An 11,793-nucleotide genomic window follows, 5' to 3' on the forward strand; every position below is an offset into this window, starting at 1 on the left:
ATGCCTGTGTGTTTAGTACCCAAATCTCACCATTCAAACCAAATGGGCTGTTCTTTCTTTCAAACGCGTCGAAAGCAGGGAAGAGTTGTAGTCCACAAAGTGCTCTCACACAAAGTCTAACCGTATCAAACTTCTACCCGCTAAATTGTAGCATTCTTCACACGAAAAATTCTATAAAAAATTCACAGACAACATAATATGTTCACATTCATGGCAAAATTCAAACGGGACCAGAAAATAATTATTTTCTCACATTCACTTGCATTGACGATTTTTAAACCTAGAGGTCCAGTGGGGTTAGCGGAAGGGGCGGGACTTACCAGCTCTATTCACAATACAGCACAGCCTCTCATACCTTATTGCTTACTCGAAACGCATATTTGACAGTGAGTTGAGTAGTATTAGCTTGAGTTAGGATGCAGATTTATGTTCATTAACAGTAACATCTGTTAAATTTTTTTTTAACAACTTCATTTTTATTTGGTAAAATGTAATATTCTGACTGTTTGAGTTTTATTAAAATTAACCATTAGTCATCCAGTATCATGCATTTAGATCATGATAACCACAGATAAAACAAGGCATAGCCTATATCAGCTCACTATCATGGCAAAATTGTAACTTTATGGTTTCTATGGTATTTGTGTGAAAAACAGTAGCCTAAATACATTATTAAATAGTGAAATTATTTTCAATTAGTCTTTTAATACATTGTCTACATTAATAATATAATACAATTCAATATGTATATCCCACATTTCCATATTACTAAGCTAACGTTACAGTAAATCCATGGTAAATGATGGGAATTTATAGACGGAAAAGCCTTCTGACTGTATCGTTGCGCACAGTGTTTCTCCGGTTTGTCAGCGCTGTTTCATCTGCCTTTAAACTGGTTTTAATCGCTGAGACACAGAGGTGTATAGTCCAGGGGTCAGAAAGTAGAAGTCCTGCCATATGTTTATTCCACCCATGTCCAAACATTGTCCGCTAAATAACTGCAAAGATTTTAGTTTAAGTCATGTTTTTAATTAATTCACTATTACACATTAGGTGTTTGCAGTTTTATTTAAAGAGATATTCATTTTCAGTGGACTCAAATGAAGTAAGTTCACAGTACTATCAGTATAAATACTAGTTTTTGAACTCTAACTGTTTGAAGCAATCGGTTTCCCAAATTATATGAGTTACTTTCCATGGTATTTTTACGGTAACATACTGTAAAAAAGGAGAGCTGTAAATTACCAGTAGATTGCTGGCAACCACAGCTGCCAGTAGATTACCGTTATTTTACAGCACAATTTTTTACGGTGATCAGATGGCAAGGCGTGAATGTTAAAGTTCTTATTAAATATGGTCAGCAATCCTCCACCTCGTCCAGTGAGCCGAGAGATATTGATATAACTGCAATAATTCAGCAGTAATTCGTTTTGAAGGCTGAGGAGCGCTAGGCGATCGTTTGGTTAAACTGCCTTGAATTAAAAAGTATAAAAAAAGGACTAAGGCTAAGTCCCGTTGCTTTAGTCCTATATTGAAAATTTTTAAATATTGAAAATATCGCTACATTGCACTTAGAAAGTCATTCAGTCAATATGCTATTGCTGACAGATAGAAAGCACTACAAATGTTCAGTAATGTGGTGCAAACGATGCAAGTATAAATTAAGAAATGAATTAGAGACACAAAATCACTTTTGAGGCCACTGAATTGGGTCACTTAAAATTACCTTTATTTCATTTTGTTGAAATCAAACAAATTGTGTTTTCAAACAAATAATTATTGAACTAAACCAAATGTTGGGGATGATGTACATAATTATATCATGTAAATTCAAAGCACGTTGTTCAGTGCATACGGCTTTGTTTTGGTCTTGGATGGTTTCTTGAATAGAGCACAGTTCAGGTCACTTCTTGTTCCAGTGCTTTTGAAAGTGAACACAGTCTCACACCAGAGATCTTTCTGCTCGCCTATTGTCTTGACAGCAGTGACTTTAAACTTCTCATATGGAGGAATCAGCACCTCTTTCTCATGACGAAGCTTAGAATATTTTGTCACATCAGCACCTTCACAAGTGTAGATTTCAAAACAAGATACTTTTCCAAAACCTTGTGCTACTTTACGATCAAGAGAGGAAGAAGCAAATGAGCCGAATCGAACCTCTTTGTTCAGAACATACTTATAAAATTCAACATTTGTGCCCCGATAAGAGTAATAACATTTATTGTGTGTTTTCTTCAGAATCTGTATTGCATCTGTTAACAGAAAGTAAAGTGAAAACCATTTGAATGTCTCGTGTCCGTACTGGTTTTTATCACGACGAGTGTCAAGATTGAAGGGATTATATACAAGAGCATCACTGTACAAATAAATGGCGATTAAATGATTCTTTGTCAAAACATCATTTGGGCTCTTGACCAACTCGTTCCCTTTATTCCAAGCCACTTTAAAATCAGGCGAGTTATTGAGTTCATTCTTTAGAAGTTTTGTATTCACCAGATTCAGCATTTCATCTCTACAGCCCATATATTGATCATCAACAGAATCCAGTGCCATATCCAATGGATATATCTGTCCTTCAACAGCAGCAGCAGCAGCTCTGTGATCCTGCAGCAACAGAAATCATAATGATCACATCATCAGTATTCACGTCTGTAATATTCATACTAGAACACAAGCTTACCTGTCCTAGAGCAGCTAAAATGAGAAGAAGAGCTTCAATGATCAGCAGCATCTTGATTCAGTCAAATCCCTCAGATGATCTAGTAGATCTAGTGAAGAACAGATGATAAAAGACAACAGCATTTCACTAAATCCACTACTCAAATGGCAAAATGTCCCCTAAAATTACCTGAGAAAATAGTAGTTTATTCTTCTTCTCTTTTTTTAGGAGCTCAATGAGGAGAGGAGAAGATCAGAAAAGTCAGTCCCTCACAGCCAGACGACAACGACTCTTCAAACCAAGAGGTGAGGAAGGTGGCTTTTTTATATCGCTGAAAATGTCTGTGCTTGAGTACTGGAACATATAGCAACTGTGCAACAGTTCATCTGAATAGTTTAACTCTCCATAATGCAACACCTGTGAAAGCGTGGTGTATTTCTGGTTTACAAAGGACAAACTCTTTCCTGTCATGTCAGTGCCAGCAGAAAGCAGGGCTGACACCAGATTATGATCATGGAAATGTGCATCATTCAGGTCATTCTTATTAAGCTCAACACTAAATAATGTTTTTTTTTATTTTTTATTTTTTATATACATCTACTGATATACAAATTAAGATCTGAAGAGTAAGTACAGATGCTTGCAGCAATTACAGAGACAAACACATGACATGCACCCCTGTTGTGAATAATTTAGAATAATAATAGTTGTGAATGTTCATAATAGTGCTGAATAATAACAGAAACAGGGAAAACTGCCTTGAAAATGCACTTCCCATAATGCTTTGGAGAGAGTAAGAGCTGTGAGGAACAGGGCAGAGAACTAAGAATGTGATTCAATATGTGCGCTGCAGAAACTATTGAATCCCTGTTTAATACTGCTAAAAACCTCAGCAAACAGTTTTATTTTAATTCAAGTTGTCAGTCATCATAATTGCATGCTGAGAAGAAAAGACACAACACCTCCAGTAGGTTTTGATAGTGTGATAACCAAACTTTTGTGGGTTGTTTCTTTGTTCACTGTGGCAATGACACTTACGATGGGGTTTTCGTGAGAACGGTGTTGAAGCTTTGTCAGAGTTAAAGTGAAAAATGTTATGTGATTCAGTTTGAATATGCAGATGTGTGTTTCTTAATGTGTTATCTGTAAGGAATGAATAATGCCTTTAAACTACAGCAATATAAAACAACAATTTAAACTTTTTGACCTGTTGATGGATGAATATTCAGAAGTGCACTTAAAGATATATAGCAACAAATGTTGTATTGAAAGCAGAATTAAAGAAGTCTTCTACATAGAACTTATCCATATATCTCAAATGTTTTTTGCTATGGCGAGGGATTAAAGTAATGTAGAAAAAAGGAAACAGAGAAAGTCTATTAAAAATGTAAGCATGTTTGGAAACATTTAAAGGGGTCATGACATGATAAATAAATTCGCCTTGATCTTTTGACATATAAGAGGTATTTGTGCCATTAAAGCATTTAATTAATCAAGATCCAAAAACGACTCGTTTTGATAATGCGGGATCTGTGATGTCACACGGGCAAATATATTTGCATATGACTGCCTCCGGAGTAAGACATCGACGAATAGTTTAACATCATCGCATCACAGGCCCCGCCCACTGGAGTTCAGATGCTTAACGGCTGACGTTTGCCTACACTGGATGTCGCGTCAAAAGCAAAAAAAAAAAAAAAAGACTTAAATAAAGACTTAAAAAGGATCCCAACATCAGAAACAAGTGGATGGTTTATTTTAATGCTGTCCCGGGGCCGGATTCACAAAGCTATTTTAGACCGGTCTATAGTGTTAGACAAGTCTAAAATGTGCTCATAGACTAGTCTAATGCAAGTTAGACTGTTTCACAAAAATAAAGACTGACTTAATTTAGACCAAAAAAATTAGACACCTTACCCCCAGGCTAACTTAGGTCTAAGACTCTATGTTACCTTGGCAACCAGCAGTAACAATCAGTTATATTACAAACTGCCAAATAAAAGGGAAAATGGCTCATAATTTAAACATTTCTTCTTGTTACTACATTCCCAAGTAAAATGTCCTTGTAACTGTTAGGGCCGTTACATAGTCAACGCGAGCAACGATCGACGCGCTCCCTTTCATACGCAAGCGTCATGGGCGATGCGTGAAATGCAATACACTGCTCAAACAGGGGGTAGTAGAGTCATAGTGGAGTCATAGCTCTGAATGCCCGTCTATTTCGCTTCAAACGCTCGCTTTATACGCGCGTCCTATTCGCCTTGGACGCGCGAATGGATTTAAAATGTTCAAGCGTCGAACTAGACGCGAATTTGACGCTCTATTCGCGTTTGGTGTGAACGCTGCATAATAACAGGCTGCGATGTCAAGATTGCAATGCTTTAATGTGTGTGTGTGTGTGTGTGTCAGAGAGAGAGAGAGGCACGGGCGCGATCGAACAGTGGAAACATAAAAACATACTCCGTCATTTATACTCCTCCAACAAACACATATTTTCCGCTGGGGTAAACTGCACTGAGCGGTTGAATGCGCTTACTCGATCCGCCATGTTTTTTGTTTTGAAAAGTGTCTTATTTTACCCAGAATGCATTGCAGTGTAGTTCTACTTAAGATAGTCAGAGTCTTAAGTGCTTTGTGCAACGGTCTGATTTAGATGTCTATCTGAAGTCTGACTATCTACTATATCTAAGCCATAGTCAAAGTCAATCTTTGTGAAACCGGCCCCCGAATCGTGTCGGAGGATTAAATGCATTTTATTTAAGCCGCGTTTCCACCGCAGGAACTTTCCCCAGGAACTAGATACTTTCGGGTGGGACTCTGTGTGTTTCCACCGCAGGAACCAGGGTCTAAATAAAGTTCTCGGTAAAAATGTTTTCCTCCAAAAGTCTCTGCTTGCGAAGTAGTACTTTTTCAAAGTTCAGGAACTTTGGTGGGTGGGACTTGGGCACTGCATGTTGATTGGTTGAGTTCATGTCGCATTTTGATTGGTTGACTCCACGCAGCATTTTATTTTAACCACCATCTGTTGCGGTGCGTGCAGTAACAGTTGTTTGCTATTCGAATCGACAATGGAGTTTAAAAAATACGACCAACGACGACGAAGTTCAGGCTTTATTAAGCTTAAATTCAGAAGATGAAATCCAGGGGAACTGTAAAGTAGCGCGCAGTCCTACGTCACCGGACTAATTTGCCTAATCTTCACTGTACTTTAGACCTCGATGGAAACGCAGACAGCAACAGGTGTAGGGGAAAAAAGTTCCTGGGACAAATTGTTCCGGGTAATTTCTGTGGAAAGGCGGCTTTAGTCAGCTAGGGACAGTGTAATGGAGAGTTTGTAAAGAAACTTTTGCTGACAGATGAAGCAACAACTGTATTACATCTTGCCACGCGTCGCGACTGAGTGCGTTGTTGTGTTTGGAGCTCCGTCGAATTAATTCAGAAACCTTGATTTTCTTCTTTACACTCTTTTACAAACAAACATTTTCATTTTTATAGCGTGTGAACATATCTGGAATACTATTCTCTTTAAAAAACAATCGGATTGCTTTGATATCGCTACTTATATCCGAACTTCTGCTACTAGCCTTAGCCCACTAGCATTGATTCCGAAGCGGAAGACGCGAGCCAGGACCAGAGCTAGGACCTCTCCGCCCCTCCCGGTCTTCGAGATCTCCACCCGGAACCGCTTCTCCCCTCTACGCGAGATGGAACGCGACGATGTGATCATCGGCACTTCCATCGTCCGGCATGTCCACGCTTCCTCAGGTAAAGGTAAGGTGCGCACTCACTGCTTTCCTGGTGCTCGTGTTCTTGATGTCGCTGCGCAGGTCCCCGAGATCCTGAACGGTGACAAGCGCGTCGGAGCTGTCGTGCTGCACGCGGGAACGAACGACATCAGGCTGCGGCAGACGGAGGTTCTGAAGAAGGACTACAGGAGCCTGATCGAGACGGTACGCAGCACATCGCCTGAAACAACGATCATCGTGTCTGGACCGCTTCCCACGTACCGACTAGGACATGAAAGGTTCAATAGATTATTTGCTCTAAATGAATGGTTAATGTCATGGTGTAATGAACAGAGACTGCTCTTTGTAAATAATAGGAATCTGTTCTGGGAGCGACCTAGGCTCTTCCGTGCTGATGGCCTTCACCCCAGCAGAATCGGAGCGGCTCTTCTGTCGGACAACATCTCCAAAGCGTTGCACACCATATGACTAGTAAGTCAAAGTCCAAATCACACTCTTTGCTGTCCAAACTTAATTGATATAAGTACCAATGTAGAACATTATATTGAAACTGTCTATTCCTCGTTTAGTGAGGTCAAACATTAAATCTACTGTAGGATCTAGGAAAAATCTAATTGTGATTAAACCAGAAAATCTCAATATTAGTGAACAAAAACAATTTATAAAGCTAGGTCTTCTAAACATTAGATCACTCACACCTAAGGCGGTTATTGTAAATGAAATGGTCACAGATAATAGTTTCGATGTACTTTGCCTTACTGAAACCTGGCTTAAACCAAATGATTATTTCGGTCTTAATGAGTCTACTCCTCCTGGATACTGTTATAAGCATGAGCCCCGTCTGATTGGTCGTGGCGGCGGTGTTGCAACAATCTATAAAGATATTCTTAATGTTACTCAGAAAACAGGTCACAGGTTTAATTGGTTTGAAGTGCTTGTGCTAAATGTTACTCTCTTAGATGTAAGAAAGAAATCCCTATTATCTCTAGCCTTGGCTACCGTATATAGACCGCCTGGGCCTTATGCTGATTTCCTAAAAGAGTTTGCAGACTTTCTCTCAGATCTATTGGTCAATGTCGATAAAGCATTAATTGTTGGAGATTTTAACATACACGTAGATAACACAAATGATGCGTTAGGGGCTGCGTTTACAGATTTATTAAACTCCTTTGGGGTCAAGCAAAACGTCACTGGTCCCACTCATCGTCTTAATCATACGCTAGATTTAATTATATCACATGGAACCAATCCAACCGATATAGATATCATTCCACAAAGTGATGAAGTCACTGACCATTACATGGTAACTTGCATACTACGTACTGCTGAAATTTGTCACGATGCACCACTTTATCGACCAGGCAGAACAATCCTTCCAACAACTATAGATAGATTCTCAAATAGCTTACCTGATCTATATCAGCTGCTCAGTGAACCCAAACAAACAGATGAACTAGAGGAAATGACTAGCACTATGAGCACTATTCTCTCTAGAACATTGGATGTTGTTGCACCTATTAGATTAAAAAAGGTTAGAGAGAAAACTAAAGCACCATGGTACAACAGTGCTACGCATGTTATCAAGAGAGAAACTCGTAATTTAGAGCGTAAATGGAAACAAACTAATTTAGAGGTCTTTAGAATCGCGTGGAAAGACAGTATGTCACGTTATAAAAAGGCCCTAAAAGCAGCCAGGGCTGAGCATCTCCGCAAACTAATAGAAAATAACCAAAATAATCCAAGGTTTTTATTTAACACCGTGGCTAGACTACCAAATAAACAGACGTCACCCGAAAAAAATATCCCGTTACAGTGTAGTAGTAATGATTTTATGAAGTTCTTCACTGAAAAAATAGAAAGCATCAGAAACACAATTGTAAATGTACAATCTTTTATGATGTCTTATGATTCAGCCTCAATATCGCCCCTCAAGAAAAACTACAGCGTTTTACAACTATAGGACAGGAAGAGCAAAATAACCTTATCATTGCATCTAAACCAACAACATGTTTATTAGATCCAATACCCACTAAACTACTAAAAGAAGTGTTACCTGTGGTGGAAGAGCCTCTTCTCAATATTATTAACTCGTCTTTATCTTTAGGTCATGTTCCAAGAATATTCAAGTTGGCAGTTATAAAACCTCTTATTAAGAAACCACAATTAGATCATAATAATCTAGCAAATTACAGACCCATTTCAAATCTTCCATTTATGTCTAAAATACTAGAAAAAGTTGTGTCCGCTCAATTGTGTTCTTTCTTGCAAGAAAATGATATCTATGAAAAATTTTTGTCAGGATTCAGACCGCATCATAGCACTGAAACTGTGCTCGTTAAAATTACAAATTATTTACTTCTAGCTTCTGACCAAGGCTGTATCTCAATACTAGTTTTACTCGATCTTAGTGCTGCGTTCGACACTATAGATCACAAAATACTCTTAGATAGACTACAAAATTACACTGGTGTTCAGGGACAGGCATTAAACTGGTTTAGATCGTACTTATCAGACCGCTACCATTTTGTCTGTTTAAATGGGGAAAAATCGAAGATAATGCCAGTAAACTACGGTGTACCGCAAGGATCTGTGTTAGGCCCTCTGCTATTCTCAATATATATGCTGCCACTTGGTAATATTATAAGAAAATAATGGAATTAATTTCCACTGTTATGCTGATGACACTCAATTATATATTTCATCACGACCAGGATGAAAACAATAAATTTTCTAAATTGACAGAGTGTGTTAAAGATATAAAATACTGGATGACGTGTAATTTTCTGCTATTAAATTCAGATAAAACGGAGGTATTACTTATTGGTCAAAAAAACTGCCCACAAAACCTCTTACAATACAACTTTAATTTAGAAGGATGTCCTGTTACTTTATCCACTACAGTAAAAGACCTGGGTGTTATATTAGACCGCAACTTGTCTTTCGAAAATCATATTTACTTCCTTCCTTCCTTCCTTCGCCAGCTGAAGAAGTTCAATCTGCCACAGGAGCTGCTGATCCAGTTCTACTCACGCCGTCATTGAGTCTGTTTTAAGCACTTCCATCACTGTCTGGTTTGGTTCAGCTACCAAATCGGACATCAGGAGACTACAACGGACAGTCCGGACTGCAGAGAGGATTATTGGTGCCCCCCTGCCAACCCTCCAGGACCTGTACTCTTCCAGAGTGAGGAAGAGAGCAGGTAAAATCATCACAGACTCCACACACCCTGGACATCCCCTGTTTGAACTGTTACCGTCAGGACGGCGACACAGATCACTGGCCACAAGAACTTCCAGGCACAGGAACAGTTTCTTTCCACAGGCCATTTCCCTTCTGAACACTTAACATGCCCCCCAAAGCATATGCCTGTAAGTGCAATACTCCCACTGTCTAGTGCAATAAACTCAGGTGATATTTATATCTATATTATTCATACTACTCAAAATACTGTAAATATGTTTATAATCTGTAACATGCGCTAGACTCACACTGTCTAGTGTAATATTCTCTAATTCAGGTGATATTTATATTATTCATACTACTCAAAATACTGTAAATATGTTCATAATCTGTAAATGTTTATTCAGACTAAACCCAACTGTGACCCTACTTTTTTACTTTTATACTATTTTTATTTATTTTTTATATATTTTCATTCTTAGAATTTGTATTACTATGTTCTTGTTGTATTTGTATTTGTATATGTGCACTGGAAGCTTCAGTACCAAGAAAAATTCCTTGTGGGTGCAAGCACACTTGGCAATAAAGCTCTTTCTGATTCTGATTCTGATTCTGATTCTGATTCTGATTCTGATATTTCATATGTTACAAGAACAGCCTTTTTCCACCTTAGAAACATTGCTAAGCTACGTAACATGCTATCTCTTTCTGATGCAGAAAAGTTAGTTCATGCATTCATGACCTCGAGACTAGATTACTGTAATGCTTTATTAGCTGGTTGTCCTGCATCCTCAATAAACAAGCTACAGTTAGTCCAAAATGCAGCTGCTAGAGTTCTTACTAGGTCAAGAAAATATGATCATATAACACCAATTCTATCATCTCTACACTGGTTACCTATAAAGTTCCGTATCAATTACAAAGTAATACTAATGACCTATAAAGCCCTAAATGGTTTAGCTCCCCTGTATTTAACAGAACTTCTATCGCCCTACAATCCATCGCGCTCCTTAAGATCACTAAATTCGAGGCTTCTGGTCATTCCTAGGATATCTAAGTCCACTAAAGGAGGGAGGGCGTTTTCACATTTAGCTCCTAAACTCTGGAATGGCCTTCCTGATATTGTTCGAGGCTCAGACTCGCTGTCCCAGTTTAAAACTAGATTAAAGACGCATCTCTTTAGCCAAGCATTCACATAATACTTACCTTTTGTACTACAGTTGAATCAGATTGAATGCATTAATATTATGAACAGCAGCTACGCTAATTTTTTCCCATCTGCTTTTCTGTTGTTATCTCGGGACGCTAGTCCCGAGGTAAATACAGATCGTCAGCTCCAGTTTGTATCCAGCCTCCCATGGAAACTACAGATGCCCCAACACCCGTGCAGAGACGACTCGAAGCCTGTGAAGAGACGACTCGACGCTGGCGATATGTTTATGCCCTAAATTAATACATGATTAACTAACTGTATTTTTCTATGTACATTTCTGAAATGCACTTTCTGTAAAGCTGCTTTGAAACAATATGTATTGTGAAAAGCGCTATACAAATAAATTTGAATTGAATTTAATTGAATATTAAATCTCACAGCAGCTGCATCACAAACCGTAAGTAAATGATCTCAGAATAATTTGTCTATAAAAGATGGTTTTATAAGGATAATGTTTTTAAAACACTTACATGCAATAGCGAGTGGGCGTTGATACTGTTTCTTTTACAATGACAATTGTAGCCAGTCATAATAGTGGCTGTTTATTGACAAGCCTTAAATGAGTCGCGCCTTAAAACCGTTGATTTCAGACAGAGGGTCAGAATGAAGGTTGAAAATAATCGTCATTAAAATAATAATAATAATAATAATAATAAAATCCATATCATGACCCCTTTAAGCTAAACATTTCGTATACCTGTGAATTTTGTGGACTGGAAAAAGAAACAATTTTGTATTTGTATTTACTCAAGAATATTTTGGAAGTACAGTGCTATGCATAAGTTTAGACACCCATGCTAAAGTTGACTATTAAAGTTGACTTGGAATTAAAATAGCCCCACATCATCACATAGCCTTCACCATACCTAGAGATTGGCATGGGGTACTTTCCATAAGATCATCTCTCAATGCAAATCAAACCAGCTATTAGGCTGACTCCTTGTGCCAATGCATTGATGAAGTCAACAGTTGGATGTGTCAAAACTTTCTTCAAT

At 38.2% G+C, this 11,793-nt stretch overlaps 2 protein-coding genes across 4 annotated transcripts; one reads left to right on the forward strand and one right to left on the reverse strand.

The window, feature by feature from the left end:
• Nucleotides 1–1,695: 1,695 nt before the first annotated feature.
• On the reverse strand, nt 1,696–2,936 carry LOC311293819 (NAD(P)(+)--arginine ADP-ribosyltransferase 2-like). Its single transcript, XM_084414321.1, has 3 exons — nt 2,849–2,936; nt 2,681–2,768; nt 1,696–2,604 (listed from the first exon to the last, which is right to left on the reverse strand). The coding sequence occupies exons 2-3, from the start codon at nt 2,729–2,731 to the stop codon at nt 1,831–1,833; spliced, it is 825 nt and encodes a 274-aa protein (XP_084270447.1). The 5' UTR covers nt 2,732–2,768; nt 2,849–2,936; the 3' UTR covers nt 1,696–1,830.
• Nucleotides 2,886–11,157, forward strand: LOC311293829 (uncharacterized protein). Of its 3 annotated transcripts, XR_014627961.1 has the most exons (4): nt 2,886–2,973; nt 6,243–6,683; nt 6,762–6,876; nt 9,387–10,210. XR_014627961.1 is itself a non-coding variant. In XM_084414334.1 (3 exons), exons 1-2 carry the CDS (start codon nt 6,364–6,366, stop codon nt 6,871–6,873), a joined length of 432 nt encoding a protein of 143 aa, XP_084270460.1. In that variant the 5' UTR covers nt 3,284–6,363; the 3' UTR covers nt 6,874–6,876; nt 10,895–11,157. The 3 variants fall into 3 exon arrangements, 2 of the variants coding, with proteins under 2 accessions (XP_084270460.1, XP_084270459.1); XM_084414334.1 differs by lacking the exons at nt 2,886–2,973; nt 9,387–10,210 and adding an exon at nt 10,895–11,157 and having other exon boundaries at nt 3,284–6,683; XM_084414333.1 differs by lacking the exon at nt 2,886–2,973 and having other exon boundaries at nt 3,290–6,683.
• The last annotated feature ends 636 nt before the right edge of the window (nt 11,158–11,793 follow it).

The sequence above is a fragment of the Rutilus rutilus genome (assembly GCF_951802725.1).
Source record: "Rutilus rutilus genome assembly, chromosome: 1".
Taxonomy (NCBI): domain Eukaryota; kingdom Metazoa; phylum Chordata; class Actinopteri; order Cypriniformes; family Leuciscidae; genus Rutilus; species Rutilus rutilus.

What these genes read in the sequence shown, in the direction of transcription:
- LOC311293819 (XM_084414321.1), bottom strand. Translation starts at nt 2,731, where the DNA reads ATGCTGCTGATCATTGAAGCTCTTCTTCTCATTTTAGCTGCTCTAGGA. An exon ending in TTTTAGCTGCTCTAGGACAG is followed by an intron (nt 2,605 to 2,680) that starts GTAAGCTTGTGT and finishes CTGTTGCTGCAG; the next exon opens with GATCACAGAGCTGCTGCTGC.
- LOC311293829 (XM_084414334.1), top strand. Translation starts at nt 6,364, where the DNA reads ATGGAACGCGACGATGTGATCATCGGCACTTCCATCGTCCGGCATGTC. An exon ending in TACCGACTAGGACATGAAAG is followed by an intron (nt 6,684 to 6,761) that starts GTTCAATAGATT and finishes TGTAAATAATAG; the next exon opens with GAATCTGTTCTGGGAGCGAC.